The sequence below is a fragment of the Stegodyphus dumicola genome, chromosome 5 (genome assembly GCF_044657685.1).
Source record: "Stegodyphus dumicola isolate Sdum_Otavi_A_Nest chromosome 5, ASM4465768v1".
NCBI lineage: Eukaryota > Metazoa > Arthropoda > Arachnida > Araneae > Eresidae > Stegodyphus > Stegodyphus dumicola.
In genome coordinates, this window is record NC_140772.1 from 19734288 (window position 1) to 19760136 (window position 25849).

Consider the following 25849-nt stretch of genomic DNA (forward strand, 5'->3'; position numbering starts at 1 on the left):
CATTTCCATATATACCAATTTTTTAGCACTATATGATAATCTGTCATCAAGATTTTATTCCATTTTCCTTGATACTTTCTTTCCATGTCTTTCACATCCTAATTAACTATCTCACCTTGTTTCCTGAAAACTGTGCCAAGATTTTCTGAAAAGTGTTCTTTTGTAAAAACAAAATCACAACTTATAATGCTCATGCTGAAATCAACCAGGCTTTGCATTTTTTGTATATTCCTATTACTGCATTGTAATTTGGGGGTATTTCTTTTTCCTTTGCTTAGCCATGCTTCCTTTTGAGTTTTTAACAGTAGCCTGAAATGCAATACCCTACAAACTGTTTTTGAAATTAAAAGTCCAAAAAAATTTTCATCCTTTTTCTTGACACGAGTTGCAGAAAAGAACTTCCAATCAATAAGTATATTTGAAACAACATTTTAGCCCAAAATGGCTATTAGTCTTGAAACATGATTTTGCACCATTACATTTGAGTCTGTTGCAATTGGGAAAAACATAAGATGTTATTATTTCATATTTAATCTTCTTGTTATTAATTAAATTAAACCATTTTTATGCAAACAGATGCAGTTTTTTTGAACTTTTTAACCTGATTGATTTTAAATACAAAATACATTTATTTCATGATATATCTAATTAAAACATTAAATAGTTTTACAGAATTACATTACATATCTTTTCAACTTTTAAATATATAGAAGACATATGCTTCTATGTTAGTCTAAATGCATACTCATATAGCATTCTATAAATGTTTCACTATTCCATTTGGGCCATCTCTATTGGCAATCTCTACTGATAATCCATACTAAACTTTAAAGCATACCTTTTAAAAATCTGAAACCTTTCAGATTTTTTAAGTTTTTTTTTTGGGGGGGGGACGAGCTTTATAAAACTATTTCGATATTGTAATTCAATGTAAAGAAGTAATGACAGCATGTTTTTAGAGCTGATTAATTATTTTTGAATACTTTTTCAATTCAAGTGATATAATTGTATGGAATGGCTAACTTTTTGTTTTTTAGAATCCCTACCTCCCTTGAATGTCACACTAAAATACATGGAAATTTTATGTATTTAGACTGCTGTCCAATAACATTCCAATAACTTTAAAGTAACTACATTATACTTCATTTTATCTAGCAAAAATTCAGTATTATATTAAGCAATTTAGTAAAGTACATTAAACATATCAAACAAATAGATTTACATTGTTTTCCAATATGATATAAAATTTTTCAGCTTCTAACATATATACCTAAAATCAATCTAAAAGCACTCTAAGATCATTAGAGATACCAATAACTTAATAATTAGATCATTTTCATTACTGCAACAGATATATTTATTGCATTCAGAAAATATAGATACCACTCTTTTTAAAAAGGTTTGTCCTATGTAGATTGTGTTCCTGATGGCAATAAATCTGTGCTTTTTTAATCACCAACTACAAAATTCAGAACTTCCTTTTTGGTTAATTCAGTTTTCTCATAAAAATATTCACTTCACACTGATCAAATAATATAAGAGCAATATAATTTACTGGAGGGTACTTGGACTTCTTGTTTTTTATCCATTGCATCTGCTTCATTCTCTGAGCTGTTTATTTTTGCAGGAGAGAAAGTGGCTCAGAAACAAGATGATATTCATTAGCTACCAGTCTTAATAATGAAGATGCATTCAGATGTATAATATCCTGCCCCCCAAACCTTGCACTGTAATTTCTAACATTCATCATTTAAAATAGCAAATATCATAATGGTCCTGCGATTTCTTCCAAACCGCTGAAACAGTAAATAGCGCTGAAGACTTTTTTTATATTTTTAGTAAAAATCTCAAAGCTCAAACACTATTTGGAATGTTTAGCCAAGTGTCCAAAGTTTCCTAATTAAATGTAAGAATAAGCATAATATCCTTTTTTATTGAAGCTTGCAATATTCTTTCTTTTAACACAATAAAATTCCCACAAATGCAATGGAATATATCTGTTTTATTCATATATTTGCTAAAAGCTATTTTTCACAAAACATTAATCATATGAAATGAATAAAAAGTTTCTTACGTAACAACTGATGCATCAATACTAAGTATGGTAAGGTAGTTACTGAAGAATTATTCAAACAGTCATTAGATTAAGAATGGTGAAACCTGTTGGATTTTGAAATGCATATTTCACAATTCCTTTATAAAAGCATAAAAAACCACATCCCAATTTTTTTGGTGACACCAACCATAATAACTTCAGAAACAATATCAATTATTTAATACATTAATTTCCTCTTTCAAAACTTCACATACATATCTGTTTTCAGGAATACTCGTATATCACTTCAAAAATTTTACTTAAATTATCTTGAATAATCTTGATTACAAGTGGCTAATTTTTCAATTAATTTGCTATGAAAAAACTGATGATGAAAATTGAACATGATTGCTTTTCTCTTTGGTTCCCATATAATAACTTAAATTTTAGTTCATGAGCTTATTACCAAATATTTTAAAAACGTTTAGTGCACATGTTTACATAAAAACAAACTGTTAGTTAAATTTCAGTTTGTTATACAAAATGCAGTTACTTACAATTCAGCAATTCATAATTTAATTCAGTTTATAAATGTAGCTGGTGTTATATAATCATTCAGATTATTTATCCCTACACAACAGGAGAGATATTTTTATAAAATTCCCTGCATTCTGACTAGATTTTTCAAAGATTGTTGTTTTTATTCTATATAGCTTTGTTTTTGATTTACTAAGTTAGATGAATATTCTTTGTAGAGACAATCTGACAGCTTAGATTTCCAAACTAAATATGAAACATTCTGCATTTACTTTCAGCTTTCAGTAAGAGAACGTTTAAATAGATTTCATTTCAAGTTGGGTATTACAGGTAGGATAAAGGTAGTTCCTAAAATCAGTCAAAGCCAAGTCTCTTAAGCTATCTGGGTACCCAGACAGAGCTGCTATGCATTTTGAATTTAAACACCATTTGTAACATCAAAGGAACACAATTTTCATGGTTCATTATTTGTGCTCAAACTATATATTTAAAATTAGTTTTTAGAATCCTTTGTTTCAGATTTTGAAAAATCCCCATCATGGAATGAAAATAGAAATTAAAATTCTAACCAGTATTTTACACCACAAGGTAAACATGAAAAATTTATTTGACAAATGATATGACAAAGTACCACAACACTCATACTTTTTTACTTTTCAACCAGCATCCAAAAAATTCATTTCCTTATCATATATGTTGGGTATATTTATATTAGCAGCTGAAATAATGAAATGAAGAAGACTCCATTTTTAAATGCGAAGTTGGCACCCTGACTATTGCCAAATTCCTGTTTAACTTTCATATATAATTTGTGGCTGCCATACCCATGATAATTTTTAATATAGCATCAGAAGCAACATCTCATCCCAAGGAGTTTCACCCCAAAAGGTAAGAGTCGTGATGATGGTATATCACACCTTGCTGATTTTTATTCTGCCACTTAGCAAAGTGCCACAATATTTAAATATTTTGCATATGAGTAGCAGTAGTTGAAACAACAAAATTTATGGCTCCAAGTAAAATGTCATGTTTTTCCCAGTTTCTTTGTTTTATATACTCGCCAACAATCTGAATAAATCATCAAGCCCTTTTGTATGTGTTTGATATTTTTTGCCACGAGTGTGGTTGCCTCTCAGTTCAGAACCTAAACGAGAAAGAATGCCAGTTTCCTGGCATAACCTGCCAAATATTAGTATGTGGAAGAACCCTGTCGGCTTTGTTTTTCTTCGTATGACTAGATTCTTGTTTATTTATGTTGCAATTTTTTCAGAACCACCTTTTAGTTAATTTGGTCAACATATTAGATACAGATAATACATCTCTCTCATAAAACTGTTCCAGCCAAGAATTGTATTTTCATGAAGGTTGAGTGTTGAGCGACTTCTCCCATTACTTAATTACTGTCAGTTCTTTTGCCTAACAATAAATAAATTACTGCACTCTTAGAAACCGCAATCTGAAACCACTGAAACAGTTATCAAACATAAGCTATTCCTTCATTTGAAACTTTTCACAATGTAGTTCCAAATGCATTCATTGATAGGCAGTTTTAGTTAATGGTCATTTTTGCATATCTAATTACCAAATAAAATGCATCTTCCTTGGAAAAAAGATATAATACTTTCCTTTTCTTCTTAGTACATAAAATAGCTTAAACACTTTTAAAAAATGGAAATACATTAAGATAATCTTAAGGATATTTTCATTAACACAAGAAATTATAATTATAAAATTTCACTATATAAATGCATGAAAATTTGTTTTCAAGAAAATGGCACACATATTAATAGTGAACTTACCCCTGTTTTAAGATCAACAGAAAACCAATTTGGTACATAAACAAGTTTGAAATGTTTTTTAACCTCAGCCTCAAAATCAACTTGACCCAGATCCTCCAGTTTTGATGCCTAAAAGACATAAGGAATAAATACATGTATAAGTAGTCTTCAAAGAAAATATTTTAAGCAATAGAAATAAAAAAGTAATGACATTTTCATTTATATACATATGTTATCATGATAGCAACTACTGCAATTTCATGAAATTTTGAAAAAAACAGATAGAAAATTGACTCAAAATTCATAAGGTTAAAGAATACAGAAATTTTATAGCCCAGCACTTATACTACGATCTCATGAAATTTTGGAAAAATTTTGAAATCTACAATTTATACTAATGATTCCACAAAAATTGGTATAGGATAGCTTTTCTCGCAAAATTTTGCAAAAATCTGGGATATTAACCTGTCAAATTCTAATAGTGGTCTAAAACTAAAACCATTAAACACTAGTAATCTATTCCAGATTCTATTTTTAGGCAACTGAATGGGCTGGTTGCATTAAGCTTTTGTGATTTCCTTCATGAAAATACTGGCCAGTTTCCCTAAGAAAGTTTGCCATGAAGGCATTTTTTCCTACAGGCAAAAATATCTTGTGCTTTACCATAATCAGACCTAAAGAGTTCTTTATCTTTCACTCATTTTCTTCTTGAACGCAATGTCAATTATCACCGGTAATGCATTTATAGAATTAATAAAGGCATCTTCACAAGTATTAAAATTATTTACTTTGCATTTTAATAGTTAGTAAAAGCACCTTGGCAACTAAAATTACTTTAATATGAAAAATATCCACAATTTTAACAGAAATTACAAACTCGAGAAAAATTTTTAATTTATAAATTTAATGGTAAGTTCCAAAATCTCACAAAAAATTCATGAAAATAATCATAGAAATTAGCAGCAGGACAAAATTTCCATATAAATAACTGCTGTTTTTCAATGAAGGTTTCATTTAAAATCTTGTCACTTAATTGATGATATCACAAAATGTATCTAATTTCAAAATAAAGACAGATTCAAGAAGTTAACACAATATTCATCACAGAATGTTTTTAATACACAAATCTGGCATTTAGAAAATAAAATGCTACTTAATTCCTCTTTTTCTCAGAACTATCAATAACTCTTTTTCAAAACTCGATTTTCTAAGTCCTATTTTTTTTATACAATATGACAGAAATTGCCATTAGCTGAACAGTTTAATTCACTGCAAGGATAGAGAGACCTTGATATATTAGCATTCATATTCATTTTAATAGTTAATTTAATCTTACTTTTTCTATACAATCTGACAGAAATTGTCATTAGCTCAACAGTTTAACTCATTGCAACAAGAGAGATTATCTTGATATCTTAGCAGTCATATTTTAATATTTAATTATTTATTCTATTTATTTATTATAGAATATATATTATTAATCTCTTATTAAATATTGAAAATTTTAAAACAAAACCTAATTTTAAGACCAGATGAGCAGGCTTCATTTAACTGTTGTATATTTTGATACTTAAGTAATCTATTAATTTTAATGAAATAAATTATACTATTTTTATGATTGTTTATAATGTTTTGGTTTACGTTAAATTGTACTTCTCCTCCTTCCTTTTATTTTTCTCTTCTTTGTTTACATTAACTATCATGTACTTTATTGTGCATATATATCTATTTATTCCAGTAATTTTGGACTAGATTTACTATATAAAATGAAAGCTGATAAATACAAAATCGAAATTTTGAGGATATCTGGAAAAAAATAAATTAAAAAAAAAAAAAAAAAAATTATGAAAATAAAGAATGTACGTTATGTAATTATTATACATTCCAGCATATAATGTGCACTTTTAATACAAAAAATAGGATTGAAGCTTACAGGTGTGCATTTATATGCCAGATATAAAAATAAAAAAAATACATAAATAAAATAAAAATAAATTTTGAAATAAGGAAAAGATAAGCATACAAAAATTAGATTTTTATATGAACTTAAATGCTGTTTATTTAGAAGAAATGATATACCTTATGAACTTAAAAATTTTCATTATTGGATAACATGAAAAGTTTGTCATATTTGTCTTCTATTATATCTTCAGGCATGTCATCGAATTTTGTTTCATCTTTGTCATCATTGTTACTCTGATTCATAAACAATAATTATCTCCACTCCATTTGGATTGTTAGATATACTACATTTTTTGAATGATTTTTGAATTATGCCAGATTTCATTTTAATCCATGCTTTTATTATCCACACTATTTCTATATTGTTATGAGGCATTTGGCCTTTTGCAAATGTTTTTTCACCTTCTAACATCCATGTATTCCACTGTCATTTTAAATTTTCTTTGAATGGTTTGTTGATACATACATATAAAGGATGAATTAATGGCATAGATCTGTTTGGAATAGCTGCCATTTCTGTATTACATTTTTTCGACAATTTCTTCATATTACTTGTTAGAGGAGATACGAATATGTCCCAAATTAAAAGACTTCCTGGATTCTTTATGGCAACAGAATGCTTTTGCCACACATTTCTTATCCAAAATTTGTGACCATTTCCATTCATTCATACTCTCTCATGAGCATGAAAATCTAGGAAATTACATTTTTGCATCATTGCTTTTAAAAAATAAGCATGGATTAAAATTTTGTACTGCCCGTTAAGTAGAAAAGCACCATGGTGAAGTAAGATTTTTTGTGAACCGTTGTTTTTAAGCAAATTCCGAGTGCAGCGCTACTAATTTGTATATATTGGAGGTTTACTCAGCTACTCTTACTTGGCAACATATTCAAATTTTACATGGTTTGGCTTATTTTTGAGGGAGTTATCACTATTTTTGTGATTTTTCCTTAATTTATGATAACCAGTGTATTTCATTTTCAACACTCATCAAACTTAAATTATTCAAACGAAATTGAGTAATACGATTTCTCAATTCATTTTTGACTAGACTGAGTGTTGAAAATGAATGCTCATTGCTTGTGTTAGTAATCATCATCGACAAGAAAATTATCCTTATTATTTCAATATTTGCGAACATTGTGAATAGTCTTATTATACAAGTATGTATGATATGAATCCCTCATCTGGCTGGTATTGATATCAATCCCAATCTCCTCATCAAACAACTGTTCATCGTCATCCAAGCAAATCATTTTTGTTCCTTTCACATCAATTATTTTATCTTCGATCATATCAAACATTAGTGGAATCAGGGACACCTTAAGATTTCTTGAGGTCCTAAGCCCCTTATGCAAAAGATTCCCACCTGAGTCCCTTTTATTTCATTAAATGTTATGTTTAATAAAAGCAATACGTAATAAAATGAAGTTTTGCTTTTACATTTTTATTTAAATTAAATAATAATTTTTGAAAAATATTTAATTATCTCTTCAAAATCAACTGTTAGTAATATTTCATTTTCAACACTCATTAAACTTAAATTATTCAAATGAAATTGAGTCATACGATTTCTCAATTCATTTTTTACTAGATTGAGTGTTGAAAATGAATGCTCACTGTTCGCATTAGTAATCATCATCAACAAGAAATTTCTTACTACAGTCAAAAGTCGTTAATTCGGACACCCATAATCCGGCAAAAGTCGTTAATTCGGACACCCATAATCCGGAATGATCTATAATCCAGACCTCAAAGCTAAAAACTTTCTGCGCATGCACCGCGTTGGCACATGCGCACAGGCGTTTTACGCGTGCACGTAAGACCTTGACTACTGCGCATATGCGTGTGCGCAAGTGCAGAATACGTTTTCGCCTGCGCGTTTAATGTATAACGGACGGTGTAAGCTAAAATTATCTAATTATCTATTTCAGTTAATGTTGATGATTGCGTTGTTCCTTAATCTTCGAATTGGATCGCGCTTATTATTTTTTGCAGACTGTAAGAGCAATTTTATAAAAGTAAACTTGAACTTTCGATTATGTCAAATAGAATTTCCGATGCTGGAACTTCCAAAGGATCTACAAAACGAAAGTATGTTTCGATGTCCAACAAACAAAAAGTAGAATTGCTGCAAAAAATGAATAAAGACATGAAGAATGTGACAGAGAGGTTAGTGAAAATGAAAAAATTTCGATTGACAAGTTAGTCGGTATTCTCGGCACAGCAATTAACAGGACTTGAACAGCGGAACTTTGTAACTGAACAAGAAATTATGTCTGTTTATAGAATTAAAGAGAAAGTATTATCACATAAAACGAAGCAACTTAAACAACTTACATTGAAAGAAATGTTTAATAAAGTAAATAAATATTAAGCTTTTTTTTTTTTTTTTTTTTTTTGTAAATTTTGATACCCTTTAGATCATAATTGTTCTTTATTTCATAAATTACGGCTTCATATTTTTAATTTTAGAATTTCTGCGTGCCATCTTACGAAATTTTAACTGATGATCTATAATCCGGAATCGCCAAAGTCCCGATGAGTCCGGATTAACGACTTTTGACTGTATTTCAATATTTGCGAACATTGTAAATAGTCTTATTATACAGGTATGTATAGAGTGCATTGATACTAATCCCAATCTCCTTATCAAACAACTGTTCATCGTCGTCCGCATTTCTAAAATTATATTTCTTATAAATCACCCTTTTTTCCATGTCTTATCTTTATTTTTTCTTTGGGTTTTCACCATCAGTAATTAGACATGACTTATGTTTTGATACTATTGACATTCTAAATTCAGTTCCTCCACATGAACACCTTATCATAAAATTTTGATATTTTCTCATGCCATTTTAATTCCACTCTCATCCAAATTACAAATATTAAAAAAAAAAAAAAAAAAAAAAAAAGACAGTTCAAATACCTCCTCATATTTTTTACCGCGTTTTTGTATGCTGTAAATTAGATGGTTGATTATTAGTAAAAAGATTTCTACTTTAAAAATTTCTGGCTGTGGTTGCCTTCAAAAGTTACATCTGTGTCTTTATCTCCTTCAAGGAAAGTTAACCTAGCATTGCATGGTCTTACACGCTTGTGAATATTTTGATACTCTTTAATAAAGATATTCGCTTGGCTTTTGACTCATAAAAATCAAGAGTCTCTTTTGAGTTTTATATATGCCAGTAAAGATTTTAACAATTGCTCTGTTTTCGACAAAACCATATTTTTACTCTGGATGAATAAATTCACTTTGTCAATATGAGTACAAATATCATTTCAAAAGATAGTTAAAAAAGAAGTTTCCAAGTTTTTTGCAGAAAGTTGAGTATCCACTATCTGTGACTCATCATTAATTAAACAATCAAGGCTCATGACAATTTCTGTATCTTCAGGTAAAGCTTTAATTGCATCTGAGGGGGGACGTTGTCAACATTCGTGATCATACTTAAGTCACACGTGCCCCCTGGGTGGTGCTAAATTGGGAATTGCCACAAAGTCCTGTGGCATACCGGGGTTTAGTGGGATGAGGTTCAGTCTGATGATGAATAATGACAACTTAACGGACTGCTACTTCCTAGGAAAACCGGCGATCGGGGGGAGGATCTGAAATTTCAAGGACCTCTGGTCTGGAGAGGAGGGGTCTTGGAGGAAGCAGCCGTGTAGAGGATACAGGAGAAAAACTGAGTTTTGCGTCTCAAGCCGCCAGATAGTACAGGAGCCCGGGGCAGCCTAACCAGCATGTCCTGGCTGCTCTATAATCTCTCCTGCCTTGTAGTTCCAGGTGATACCTGGGTGGCAGAGCAGAGGGGCTCTTGCGAGGTCACTGCTGGCTGCTAAATCCGGGGCTAGTCCTGGATTTAGAACTGGCTTTTAGAAACCGAACTGGCTTTTAGAAAATCAGAAGGAATTTTTCTCCCCCTTTCTTCAATCAGCTACCAAGATGGATGTCAAAAAAACAGAATCAGATAAAAGCGCATCTTCTAAAACCCCCCACTTTAACCACTGTAGCTCCTTCTAAGGGAGTGAATGTGCCTTTGGGTGCAGACACTCTTCTCTTTAGGACTACAGAACTGAACTGCTGGTGAGGAGGTGAATGTGCCTTCGGGCACTGATGCCTTGAACCCGGTGGGGGTGGATTCTGACTCCTCTGTCAGAAGTGCTGCGTCAGATACACAAGGGGATGCTCAGTCACCAATGATGGAGATTTTAAATGAAAGAAGAGAAAAGAGATAATGCCAGAAGGAGCGGAAAAGGTTGGAGAGGGCCCTGGAAGGTATCTCGATCACCGGGGAGAAGGGAGCGAGGGAGAAAACAGCTAAAGCTGAGACCTCTGGTATGACCTCGAAACTTGAGAAAGAGTCTTCCAAGCAATGAAGATTCTCCTAAGAGAAGACGCATTTCTGGTAACAACACGGAAATGGCCCTTAAGAAACAACACCTTTATAGTCAAACTGTGAGGAAGGCAATCACTCTGTGGGTCATCTGCAAGGATGATTCCAGAAACATAACGTCGGCGGATGCAGACTTCATCACTTCTGTGATTGATGACCAAATTATCAACGACTCCAACACCACTTGTAGGGTCCACAAGGCAGTCCTACAACCAAATGGTCTCAACATTGCGTGTGAGGACCAGGAGACTGTGAATGTCTTAAAGACACTAATCAATGATCTACCTGGCCCTGGAGAAAATCACCCTGGCTCCTGGAGACAGACCTCATCCTCGATTTTTCGCTTGGTTTCCTGGTAACAGGTCACCAAAAGATAATGTCAAGCTCCTTGAAGTCTGCAACAAGGGCCTGGATGTTAAGAAGATCGCCATCAAGGCAGTCATACCTGAAGACGGAGGTAACACTCTGGTGCTGGGAGTGGATCCTGAGCTCATGGATTACCTGGGGGCCCAGAACATCAAGCTTTTCTGTGGCGCCCGTGGCTCTGTACAGCTGAAGAAGCTGAGGCAACAGAGCGAGTCAATTCCTCCACCCAAGGATCCTCCGAGGAAACAGCTGATGGAAGAAGGGGAAACCGAAAAGGAGTCAGAACTAGACCCTTCTTTGGAGGCTCAGGGAAAGACCTCTGAAAAGGTTTCCCCCATCACGACTTCATGGAAGTCGTGGGTTAAGGAGGTGGCTTTTAACCAAGTCTCTCTCCTAAAATCCTTCAGGGTAAATTCTTAACTCTCATTTAACCAGTTTTAATGGTTAAGGTAAGTCAACTAAACCTGCAACACAGTAGAGCAGCTTCATACAATTTAGCTGCTCAATTAGGTAAACAAGGCACTTTTGTTGCCTTAATTCAAAAACCTTGGGTCTACAAGGGTAAAATCCTTGGTAGGCCCATGGACGCACACTTCTTTTCATCAGAAGGACATAATTAAAGACAAGGAACTAGCATTTACATTTCTAAAAATATAAAGGCTATGAAATTATCTCAAATCACATCAGAGGATGTGATTACTACTTTAACCAAGGACATAAACAGTTTACTAAGAGGAAACATTTGTTTCTGCTCGGTTTACATGGCTTATGACCTTAACATTCCACAAGAATTTATAGATCTTGTGAGTTTCTGTGAAATCAACAATATTCCTATGATTATTGGTGGTAATGTTAACGCTCACCATCTATCATGGGGCAGTTCTGATACCAATCCTAGAGGAGAAAAACTCATGAAACTTATAATGAACACCAACCTAACTTGGGTAAACAGGGTAAATCGCCCCACCTTTGTCAACAGAAGAAGAGAAGAGGTCATTGACCTCCCACTAACTGCATCTGATATCTATAATCTTATTGAGAATTAGCATGTAAGTGACAATCCCTCACTTTCAGACCATCGCCTTATACAATTTGGTATTAGGGATGAAATTCCAGCTGAATTTTTCAGAAACATTAAAAACACAAATTGGGACCTTTATAAGGACTCCCTGGTTTATAATCTCATTAACCTTCAGGCTTTAGACAATAATTGTTCAGTTGAGGAGCTTGATATCCAAGCAAACAACCTGACAAATATCATTATTGAATCCTATCATGCATCATGCCTTCTCAAACAAAGAAAGTACTCTTCTAGCAAGAGTCTGGTGGACCAATGAGCTTGAAAGCCTCCACCTAGAGGTTTAGAGAGCTCATAGGAAAGCAGTCAGAAATAACTCTGAAGTTAACTGGTCTAACTTTAAAATCCTATAAAGGAAATTTAAAAGTGAAATCAGGAAAACCAAATCCAACTCATGGAGATCCTTCAGCACAGATATTCAGTCCTATCATGAGACTGCCAGAGTATATAAGATTCTTAAGAGGTCTCAGGAATCTCAACTCTCATCGGTTATGCGACCAGATGGCAGTTATACTATAAACCCTCTGGATACACTATCGACCATGCTGATTTTCACCTGGGGAACACAAGTGTCATCTTTGACCCCCCATGAAAACTTATTGGAATGCCTTCATAGTACATTAAATTCGGATTTTGCTAAAACAATAGTGAACTTCGAAAAAGCTAAAGCGGCCCTAGATGTATTTCTTCCCTTTAAATCTCCAGGGAATGATAGTATTTACCCAATTCTGCTCCAGAAAGGCTGGGACATTTTTGGCCACTTTTTCGTGGACATATTCGAATCCAGCTTGGTTTTAGGATATGTTCCTAAGGTATGGAAAACTTCACGAGGTGTGTTTCTCCCCAAACCAGGAAAAGATACATATGAGAGACCAAACTCATTTAGAATAATCACACTAACGTCCTTCCAGCTTAAGTTGTTGGAGCGATTGATTTTCTGGCACCTCCAGTCAGATAATAATCTGAACCATATTTTTGGCTTAGACCAACATGGTTTTACACCTGACTTCTCCACTGAGTCAGCCCACACAAACTGGTGTGGAAAATTGAAAAAAACAATTATAGACGGACACTTTGCAATTGGAATTCTACTGGATATTGTAGGAACCTTTGATAACATCGGCTTCGAGGAAATACATAAAGCCCTCATTAGAAGTCATATTAACCCTATGATAACAAGATGGGTCATCTTTATGATTAAAAACAGGAATATCTGCATTAGTCTAACTGACTGTGAAGTAAAGAGAGATATTACTAAAGGGTGTCCACATGGTGGTATTCTTTCTCCATTCCTGTGGAACCTGGTATTCAACTCACTCTTAGTACTTCTACAGGAGGAGCCCGGCCTGTCACAGGCTTATGCAGATGATCTTATTGTGTTACTACAGGGTTTCGATATTGGAACCCTACACAATCAAGCTCAGCAAATCTTGAATAAAGTATCACACTGGGGTGAAACAAATGGCCTATCTTTCTCTGCTGAAAAATCAGAGGTCATAGTTTTCAGGTGGAACAGGAAATGGAAACTGGCAGATTTGTATCTAGGTAACCAGATTATCAGATGTAAGGAATGCGTTAAATACCTAGGATGTTACCTGGACAGTAAACTCACATGGGTCACCCATATAAAAGAAAGGCACATGTTCACTGCCACGCCTATCGAATTAATTTCTACCTTTTCGTTGGCAACATGCTTTTGAGATTTGTCGTTCGTAGGATTCGGTTGCTAAAAGCGTAGCGGTAACGGTTGTAATTATTATTTTATGCTTATTTGTACTCCTGAATTATTACTAAATGTTATATTATTAAATGTATTCAGTTTGGTTGAAATAGACCGAGAGTGGCTGAATTTATTAAGTATAATCAAAGTCGAAACTGCGTCATCCATGTCGGCGCCATTCTAATACGAGGTACATAAACAGCACAAATGTACGAATACTTTGTAGGTGAATCGTTGGCAAACAATGGGGGCCTTAACTCAAAATCTACTCTATGGATTTATACTGCCATAATCCGGCCAATGCTTTCTTATGGATGTGTGGTATGGATCAATGTTATTAACAAAAGCACATATGTAAACATTTTGCAGAAGGTGCAAAGACTTGCTTGTCTATGCATTAGTGGGACTACAGTACCCCTACTGGCGCATTAGAATTTTTACTGCAAATTCCACCCTTGAAACTGTTCTTGAGTGGAGAAGAAATTAAAGCAATGCATAGGTTGAATAAAAATGGCACATGGTGCCAAAGGACAGGTTTCAGTCATAAAAGCCACATTGACTTTGAATCGGCCTTGACTTGGGCAATGAGATCCCTATAATATATATGCCCAAAGATGCAATTACTAAAACAATAGCTCCAGATAAACTATTCTTAACTTATTTACCAAAAAGGAATGAGATAGAATCTCTAATTGACCTAATCCCAACAGGATCAGTTGAAAGCTACACAGATGGATCAAAATCCAATTTCACTGGAGCTGGAGCTATTTATTATAAGAACCAAGGGATCTGGAGATTTCATTAGATTTCATCTATACCCGGGTAAACTAGCAACTGTTTCCCAAGCGGAGGTTCTGGCAACCAATATGGTCGTCAAGGAGCTCTTAGCTAAGAATATGGTTGACAAGAACATATATATTCTTTCTGACACAGAATCAGCCATCCTTGCTCTGACTAATCATGTCAAGTTACAAAACTATATTTTGAACTATGCTCAAGATCTCAATCCTCTGGCTCAGGCCCATAACACCATTAGTTTAGTTTTGGTCCCAGGTCATTTTGATTTTGCTGGAAATGAACTAGCCGATAAAGTAGCTAAAGATGCTTCGCAACTACCCATGTCTGGCCCAGAGCCATTTTACCCAGTTTCATATCAAACTGTTAAAAAAGAAGTAAGAAGCTGGGTAAAGAACAAACATGACGATATATGGTCTAAACTACCAGACTGTGCTCATTCTAAATTGGTACTCAGTACACTTAACTTATCAGGTAAACTCATACATCTCAGTAGAACTAACCTACGGCAGGTAATTCAAATTGTTACTGGACATGTTTATCTGGCCAAGCATCTCAACAAATGTGGTCTTGTCAAATCTCCTCTCTGCTTTTGTGGAGAAGAAGAGGAAACACCTATTCACTTCCTGGGACGATGTCCAGTATTTTCTATTCATAAAAACAAATTCCTTGGATTTCCCTACATCAGTTTCGATCAGGCCCTTCTGTACAAAGGACTGTCTGGCATAATAGGGTTCCTAATGTATCACCTACAGGTAAGGTGAATTTGAAAAAAAAAAAAAAAAAAAAAAAAAAAAAAAAAAAAAAAAACAAGCAATGAGATGCCCTGTGAGCCCCCCCCTTTTTTTTGGCAAAAGAAACTATGCAGGAAATTCCCTCTCCCACTTGGCTTAAGGAAGCACCTCTGTCCTCCTTATTTAATTTATTTTTCAGACTCACCATCGCACCCTTGCTTGGTCAAGAGTTGGCATTTGGTGGTTTGGGAGGAATTGAATCGGCTCTTCATCTAATTGGGATGTTTTAACGATTTAACTGACCCCCTGAATTTAAAGATGGGATCTTTAACTAATATTATATATTTGGTGGTAGTTTGGGATCTTATCTTCTATTTACCTTACACGGGAATAACCATTTAAAATCTTTGTTTTAAATGTTCAAATGGCGGAAGAGTAATGGGCAACATTGCCTAAGCTTTTTTCCTTCTTTTTATAAGAAGGAAGCGCCACCATTGTTATGTTATGTTATTTGTATCTGCATGTGAAGACCGATGTGTTTTTGATAAGCTTTTCAGTACATTTTTATTTTTATCAAAATTCAAATTTAAAGCCAGTATATCTCAATAATGTGTTGACGATGAGAAAAAATTGTAGAGATTTTGGACAAAATCAAAGTAAATCCTTTAAAGTTCAAGTCAGTTTTCATGTTGTGAAGTAGCCGTATTTGCACGCTTCCAATCCCTGACTAGAGTTTCATCCATATTTCCAATATGTGGTAGTAAATGATTCTTTTTTTTTTTTTTCTCCCTTCATAGGTCAACAATATACTTCTGGAAACTTATCAATTTGTTGTCAAAATCTTTTGGAAGTCTTTGCAAAACTTGTTTTTTTTTCTCATAGAATTAAATTACTCCATGTCATAAATTGACTACACCAAAGTCTCTTTTAATTTCACTTTGGAGATTTCACCTAGGCCATCCTTGCTGCGGCATGATTTCCATTTTCTTTTCAAACTGAACGACTTTGTATTTGAAACCAACACTGTGTGTGTTTCATATGGCAGGAACCATATTTATTACTAAAAGGAAACTAGATCAACTGTATTTCAACTGACAGAAATGTAATTTACTAAAGCTTTCAATGTTCACTTCAAAATCATTTGAAGATTTCAGAAAGAGAAAACAGCTGATTCCTAATTCGTGAATTCAGCCAGGTCAGAAGTGCATTCCTACCCTAAATTATGTCCACCTTTTCTTGAAGCCCTAGAATATAACATTCTTGTGCAAACCTGCATTAAATACAACCCACCCTCATTGGAGAATTCTTTACTCCCTCAAGCATTTTTCCGACACACATGTTCTTCTCCTTATCGCTTATCAAATCAGCATACCAATGTTTGAAAAGCCTGGAAATAATCTTTGAATGAATGACTTCTAAAGTGCACGTGTATTTTGAGGTTTCTTCATAAAGAAAAGGGTGCACGTAATACAGTGAATATACTAAAAATAAAAAAAAAAAAAAAATGTAATTTGAAATAATAGGCGCAGATTGTATGCTAGAATATATGGCACTAAAAAAACTAGGCAAATTACTTATGCCCTTTGTTAAAATTATCTGAAATAATGAAAGATGATTTTTTTTTCTGCTCGTTTACAATGAAAAAAAGGAAAGGAAAATAGGTTGCTATAAATTAAGTTTACCAAGTGAATTATTCTTCGTGTAAACTGAAAAAAAATTTGCCAAAGTAAATTTTTGAATTTCTCTGTACATTTCACACCAAATTTTAGAAAATTTTATATTTACTCACAATTTGAATCGTAGAATCGAAATAGGGGAAAAAATTGGCATGCCATTTTAGAAAAAGTCCAATTTTGTGTCAAAATACATATATTAGAACAATGCTATATATAAATCTAATATATATCTTAAGTTGGGCTTTCGAGACATGAAAAACAAACTTGGTGAATTGGCTCAGTAGAATAGGAGATATAGAACTGTCTCTCCTTTCTTTTTTGCCATTAAAAAAAAAAAAAAAAATATATATATATATATATATATATATATAATAACAAGAAACATAAAGTAACAATAAACAAACAATAAATTACTGTGCTAAGTGTTACTTAAAAATAAGGGAAAATAGTAGAGTATGATGATGTTATGAATATGAGGCTAAATATGGATGTAATATTATGAATATATACATACACCAAGATAAAGAAAATATGAAATATGTGCACAAAATTAAAAGCAATTCATAAAAATTTAAATGTATACAGGAAATGAAAAAAAGCAAAACAACTATATATAACTGTCAGGTGGACTTTAGAAAAAAAAAATTAAACATCAAAATTTGATAAAGGCAATATACAAGAAATTAAACATACTTTTAAAACATCATACAGCTGAACATTGTTGTCAGTATCTTTGGTAAGAATATGCCTTTTGTCATTGAGAACAGCATAATGTCTTATGCTAGGATTTCCTACAATGATAAATATTTGACTAAAACATGAAAGAATTAACATATACAAATGAAACCAGAAAGTGCATTAACACTTTTGAAATGTACTGAATCAGCTAAATAAGCATTTTTGTTTTACCTTTGATCACATGATCAGGATGCTGGTTTAATGGAGGTAAAGTTTCAGTATCATAATCATCCATTCTGCAATTTCGATTATTTACAGACTAAAATAAATATGAAATAAATTAAACCCTAGAAAATTGCATAAATTTAAACAATTTGTTAAACAGAACAATAGAAAAAAGCATATCAAGAACAAAACATTCCCATGTAACTTCAAATATGGATCTTAATGTTCTTTGAAATAATCCAACACCCTTGAGTAATAATGCACTCCAAAAATATTCAAACATTATTTCAATATTCATAAATTAGCAGCTACAAAAGAAATGTGGTAAACTTATATACAAAGTCAAACATCAATACATCAATATAATACATGTACTAATCTATTAAATACAAATTAAGTTTGAACTAATACAAAAACTGAAAACCAGTAATTACCACTTTTATTGCCTTGAAATGAGAGAGCATCTATTTGCTTTTAAAATATCTGATTATGTTTATTATTATGTCTGAGATGTACATGGTACCTTTTTCTAAAACAGCTTGATTGCACTCACATTAACAGATTTTTTTCAGTTCATGGAATGTCAAACCAAATGTAGACAAGTGCACTGATATTAACATCACCAAGCGTAAATGTAAGAATAGAAAAGCCCGAGTCATGAGAAATAAATTTATTGCATCAAATAAATATGAAAAGAGGAAAAATGATGCAAGGTTAAAACAGGAGCCATGAAACTGTTAATTATCATTTAGCATTTCAGTTTTTTAATGCACAGTTTTACCACTTTGTACCACATCAATTTTGCTGACTCTAAAAATGATGATGAAAAGTGCTTTTCTAGCATTTAGTATGGCATTTCGCACTGTCTTACAAGGGATCAAATACTTTGATATGACAAAGCGAAATGTTCATAACCGCAGCTTGCAGTTCATCATTTTTGTCTTCAACAATCTTTATAAAAAATAATAATACTTTCACCAAACATTTTCCTCAGTTTTAGCCATTAATGTCTCAGCAAAAGCAATCGAGAATGCAATTTTAAACCAAAGTGATAGCAACTCCATCACCTAGCATTTGCCAAATTGTAAAATTCATCCCATTTACTGAACAATAATAAGAACAATTAACAGAAATTGAAAGATAGTGAGTTGCAATGTTTTGCACAATTCACCATATATGATTAATATTTTTCATGTATGTGAGGTTGAAAATATTAGCATACTTACACACATAATACCAAAATTTAATAAAAATTGGCAATTGCTTTTGGAAATTCCTTAATCCTAAAGAATATGCATAGGATGTTAATATATATGCATAGAAATATGCATAGGATTCATAACATCATCATGCAAATTTTGGTATGTTATGTACACCATTTGATTCTTTGCTGTTTATTTCAACTGAAAAAAAAAGATGAAATTTTTTGCAGCTAAATTTAGGAGTACATTCTTTGAACACAAAATCTTCTGGAGGAAACAGTGCAATACTTTTCTTAGAAGAACATACTAAAAATATTAGATAAAAGCAAGCTTACTTCTTTGCTCAAAATTTAACATTATATCTCTTCTTGTTAAATCATGTATGGATAAAAATATTTCCATAAGTTAGTTGATTCTGATGCACTTTTATATCAGAAAAATGAAAATTTTATTAGGAGGAAATAGTCCAATAAATCATTTTAAATTAGCAATAATTCATGTCAGTGTAAATCTGGAAATGCTTGATTGGATTATTACACAAATTGGAATAAATTCTGACAGTGATTAGTCAATAAAAGGCACAAAGTCCAAAATATAGATGTTCAATTTTTGGAATGATCCAATATCCGCACTTCCAGACTGCCAAACAAAAAAATAAACCATAGTAATGAAAATATTTCCCTTATAAAGTCTAGGAATGGAGAATATGATGATAAAAGGAAGCAGGTGTGCTGTAAATGAATTTTTTCCTATACTAACCCAGATTCCTGCATGCCACTTTCAAACATTTGCTTGCTAGGAAGTCATACCATACCCAATAAGCTTTGATTGACATTGCATTGATGTTGGCTAGGATCATACACTTCCGGTCTTTGAGTAGTTGTGTGGTGGAGAAGGGCCGGTGTTACTCATTTTGCCAGCCAACACAATCTCTGCAGATCCTAAATTCTGCTAGCCAGTACTGCCATAAACTCTACCATCCATCTTAAATTCTAAAAATTCTGCCATCCCTAATATTTGCTGCTTGGTGGTCTTCTAAATTCTAAAACGTTGGCCACCCATTTAATTCTCACTCCTGATACGACCACACTGATTGCACCAGTTCTGGTGCCAGCCATGTACCTGGGGAAATAGTATTTTCCTTTCTGATTTAAATAATAAGTGAAGCCCCAATACTATATGTATGCGATACCTTGTAGTCATTAGGTTTCTTGAATCGAACCTGGACCTCTTGAATACATGCCAAGTGTGCTACCATTACTCCATGAAGGCATGCATAAAGAAGGAAGAAAATAAATTAACATAGATTTAAACTGATGGATCTGAAATCCAAGATTGCGGAAGTTCTGATGAGTTTGGATCTTGGATTCTACTGCATAAGAAGAAAGAAAGGGGGGGGAAAAAAAAACTGCCAACAATTTTTTTTTTTTAAATAAAAAATATAATAGCCAGAAAATTATTAAATAACATTTCAAAACAAGACAAACTAACCCTAATTTTTCCCATACCAAAAAAGATAGTTCTCTTTTTATTTGTCTATACAAAAGCAAGCAGCAGTTGTTTTTTGCACATCAAAGGAAAAAATACTGCCCTATTAATTATAATGTCTAATGATATTTAAATGGACAATTATTCAAATTTCTCAACAAAACCTTGAAATCATATCTTTTAACAACTTGATAACAGAAATTGAAAACATTGACAGAATAGCAACATCACAACTGTAGCTTGAACACTTAATTAGTGGCTATGATAATTTTCTATTTATATATTTTAGGTTTGAATTTTTATTTATTTGCTAAATATTGCAGCAATTAATGAAAGAGCTATTGATTATCTGCAATAGAGTTATCCATTCAGTTTTGGAACAGGTGTTTCTTCTAAGGCTCTTAAAGCACTTTAAACTTTTAAATGAGTACACAGAATCAAGTCAAAGCCATTTACATTTAAAAATAAAGAGAACGGTGATGCTAATTTTCTAGAACAGTAAAAATACTTCAAAAGAATTTATAAAATGTACACAAAATGCTCAGAGAAATAGGAGAAAACTCTGTTTTACAATGAAAAATACTGGAAAGTATTTGTGCACAACATCTGAACCCAGTGAGCAAAATAATATAAATTCAATAAATCAAATATTCAAAATAGTTGATATATATATAAAATTATAGTTTAAGTTTATAATTAACATAAAAATGAATGAAATATTAAGAGATATTTAAGGCATAATGAAGGTTTTCTGTTTTCATAATGTGTGTACTCAGCATGCATTGGCATGCCTTTTTTAAGAGTTAATAAAAAAGTTGCTGCTTCATTAGCTTTCTGCATAACATAAGGATGCACATTATTTAACTACAGAAATTAAAAGTATATTCATTTCAAAAATCACTAGGTGCTGATGACTGCTACCATACATTACAAATCATGCCAAATATGGCAACTCACTATTTTTTCATGCAAGATTTTGATTTATTAATAATTTTCTTATGAAGGAAATGAGATTAACTTTATAATCCAGCAACTGTCAAATGATGAAGACTCTGTCATTAAATTCTTTCAGGGAATTCTGATGCCATTTATTAGTTCAAGCTATATTTTGTGCAACATTTATATCTGTTGTTGACCACAGTCACATTAATGGAAAAATACCCAAATTACTTGCAAATTAAATTTGTAAAATTATGTTTCATCATAATTATTATTCTCTGTTTTAAAGAATAACGTCATATTTTTGAAAGTTTAAATATAAATTTGAAATTAGATATAATCTAACAATAATTCATACATACTACTTCATCAGATATAATATAAAATAAATTAGCAAGAGAACAACTTGATGAAAAATATATTAACTTATAACTACATAAACATTTATTAAATTTCTAATTTGCAGGAATAAAATTCTTTTTCATTAGACTGAAAAAAACCTTCCCAAATTGGAATGAAAAGAAAATAATGAAACACAAATTCAGTTTTAAATTGATAATTTAATTCACAAATTACTTTCATACATCTTTCTTTAAAGTATAATAATAATAAGCTATAATGCAATAATATTACATATAAAAGTTACAAATTATTTTCATACATCTCTTTCTTTAACACTTTGAGGTTCGGTGCATAAAAAAAAAATTTTTTTTTTGGAAAAAATTACTTTACACATAGATAATTAGACCCTAATACAATGTTATTTCATGCAAAATAAATAAATAAATAAATAAATAAACCTTTAAGGTAATTCATGACATAGTGGGATACCGCTTGTCCCACTGTACACCTAGAGCAATAAAATGGCGTCTTTGCCACAGCGTAAATTCTCCTAACATGCTTATCTAAAGTGCTAGTTTTAACAACCAAATAAAAATGCAAGATATAAAAAACGTTTTTGAATAATTATCTAGAAAACATTAATCATATTCGCAAAATAAAAAATATTTTTTTCAAAAAAATTACATAATTTAAAAAAAATTGCTCTCTGTACGACTTTTTAGATATTTTTTAATGATTTCATAATAGATTCGAAACAGAGAAGATTTTCGCTCCATTACTTTATTTGCTACAGGTACGAAAATGAAGATATTTAGAAGGTCGTCATGATTTACATTTCACCTCTCTTTCCTCTGCTTAGGATATTTTTCTATGCTTACATATGCATTCAGTATTCAATGTCATTTCATGTTACAGAGTTATATTTTCATTTCTTTTGGTAAAAATACTAAATATTTTTCAAGTTTCAACATTATTGCAATTTATTAAAAAGTCTGCATTATCGACATATAAAACGAACATGATAATTGAATTAAAAAATATTTGAATGGTGCTGCCATCTAGTAGCAGCAATTCCAACATGCACGGTGGCATTTATTTGGCCCCCCTTTTAATTTCAACCATTCTTAATTAATATATATGAATTCAAATAATAATTTTTTTTTTTAGAAAAAGAAACTTTCACATAAAAATATTCATTCTAACACCAAAAGTTATTGTTCAGATGATTTAAATTGCATTAGAAATAAATAAATAATAAAAAAAAAAGCTGCTTCAAAATTAGACCTACAAAGAAATTTTATTTTACATTATTTCCATGAATGAATACTAGTGCTGCCATCTGTTATACATTTAGAGATTCTAAAAGGCATAATTGTCTGTATTTTAAATGGAATTTTGCAGATTTCATCTGGGAGTAAAAACTGATAAAAAAAGGTGGGACGCCAGTCAAAGGGTTAAAGTACTACTGCATCAGATAATAATAATAAGCAACAATAGTATGTATCAAAGTTTTTAAAAAAAGTCTCAATAATTACTAAAGAAATATTCTGAACTACTAAAAAGTTAAATAAACTCCCTTTCTTCATTTAAATACAAAACATTAAAAAAAATGAATAGTGGTGATGTTAGACAAACAAAAAAGCTACTTACCCAATTTTTTATACTTGAATCAGTCGTGGCAACCCACAGCGATGATGAATCTGGAGTTAAAATCATCTAAAATAATTTTTAGGAGAGGAAATTAAAAATATGAACTTTATGATCATGCTTTTGTTATGCATGCAATACACACTGTTTTGAAAAGGTTGATGATTTCTTACTTTTAAAACGGGTGCAGTTTCTTCACCTATCAAAGCTTTTATCTCTGTATTCCTTAAGTCTATTTTAAAAATTTTTCTGTCTCTCCCACCAGAATATGCAGTCGTGAAACTTTCATTTGCCTAAAAAAAGAAGCTATTTTAGGATGGTTTTAATATGTGAAATGCAGTCATGAAACTTTCATTTGCCTAAAAAAATAAGCTATTTTAGGATGGTTTTAATATGTGAAATAATACTTTTTTATTTTAAATTAATTGCTTTATTTTTATTTTAGGAATTTTTCTTTGTTCATACGCATTTGTTCACCACCCCATAATAAAACATACACTGGTGTGCAAAAATTACGGACGAAGTCGAAAAATTAGCATATCAGCTGAACGAAGAGGCAGAGCAGACAGAAAGACCAATCAGGATATTAAGTAAGGTGATGTACGGTAGCACATGCGCAGATATGCAGGTAGACGTAATGGGGGAGTGTCTGAGTAGTATAAAGCATGTTGTCGGTGTAAGATCAGTATTTCTGGCAAAGAGATTGCATGTCGTGTAGCAGTTAAAATCACACCGAGTTGCTGCCTCAGCGAGAAATGGCGAATAATCAATCTGTTAGACGACATCTGGATGCTTTACCTGAGGTCGAATCATTGGGAAGTTGGAGGAAGACCGCAGTGTGACAAGTGTGGCTGCAGAGTTCGGAATTGCTCACAGCATCATTTCACGACTTTGGAGACAATCTCAAACTACAGGAACAGCTATCTGGGGGTTTAGTAGTGGTCGTCCACGAGGAACCACACCCGCAGATGACCGGTATATTGCCTTACAGGCCAGAAGAAACAGGCGGCAGACAGCGGGAGAAATCACTAGACACAAGACACAGGCGACTGGACGACCGATATTGCGTTTTACTATGGCCAGAAGACTGCACGGTGGTGGTCTGTTTGCACGACGCCCTGTACGGTGTGTACCTCTAACGCCTGCCCATCGGAGAAGGCGTTCTCTGTGGTGCTGGGAACACTGGAATTGGAGAGACAATGAATGGGGACGAGTACTCTTTACAGATGAGAGCAGATTCAGTCTGAGTAGCGATTCTCATCGCATACTCATCTGGAGAGAGCAGGGAAGCCACAATCATCCCTCGAACATCATCAAAAGGGACAGGTATGGAGGTGGAGGTGTTCTCGTTTGGGGAGGCATCATGCTTGGTAGTCGTACAGACCTTCACATCTTCAACGCAGGTTCAGTCAACAGGACCCGTTATTGTAACAAGATTCTTCTTCCATATGTGCGTCTTTTTAGAGGCACTATGGGTCCGCAGTTCCTTTTCATGGACGACAATGCACCATGCCATCACACAGTAGCTGCCAAACAGCTCTTAGAGAGTGAGGATATTGAACGTATGGATTGGCCGGCACGATCTCCGGATCTCAATCCCATCGAGCATGTCGATCGATTTTCTAGGCAGACGCTTGGCAGCTCGTACCTTACCACCAGTAACGATTCCGAAGCTTCAATTGGCGCTGTAAGACGAATGGGCAGCAATGCCTCGACAACTCACTGACACCCTCATTCTCAGCATGGGCAGACGCTGTGAAACCTGCCTAGCAGTCAGGGGAGATCACATCTCCTATTAAAGACCGGATGTTTCTTGCTGGACACCCATCACAGGGATGTTTCGGCCTTCAGTCGCACTGCACTCCATGCTACTTTTTCAATAAAGCTTCTTTTTATCCCTCTGGTTTCTCTTTTAGTAAGTGTTGCTTACATTACTCATGTCTTTACGTATTGGGGATCTTACGGTATTAAATGTGTTGATTTGGAAAGCTTTTGTACAAAGTTATATTGAAAAAAACCGTCTCTTCCTTAATTTTTGCACACCAGTGTATGGAGAGTCCCGATTCTCAAATTTCACTTCAGTACTAAATAAAACACCTCATTAGAAAGAATCCTTTTAGCATAAATTTATGTGTTCAATAATTTGGCTCTATAGCTGCATATCTGCTAGGCATGCATCTCAAACCGAAACATATAGAAACATCATTGATTGTATAATAATATAATGTGCTTTACATTGATTGATTTTA

The 25849-nt window shown here is 32.8% G+C and overlaps 1 protein-coding gene across 3 annotated transcripts in view; it reads right to left on the reverse strand.

Moving 5' to 3' along the window:
- LOC118203698 (WD repeat-containing protein 48) overlaps nt 1–25849 on the reverse strand; it is a 113935-nt gene that overhangs the window by 45497 nt on the left and 42589 nt on the right. For all 3 annotated transcript variants that reach the window (XM_085816484.1, XM_085816483.1, XM_085816485.1), the window contains exons 8-12: nt 23774–23893; nt 23604–23669; nt 17989–18076; nt 17773–17870; nt 4372–4479 (exon numbers count right to left, since the gene is read on the reverse strand). In XM_085816484.1, the coding sequence (XP_085672610.1) occupies nt 4372–4479; nt 17773–17870; nt 17989–18076; nt 23604–23669; nt 23774–23893 (480 nt within the window). The remainder of the gene's footprint in view (nt 1–4371; nt 4480–17772; nt 17871–17988; nt 18077–23603; nt 23670–23773; nt 23894–25849) is intronic.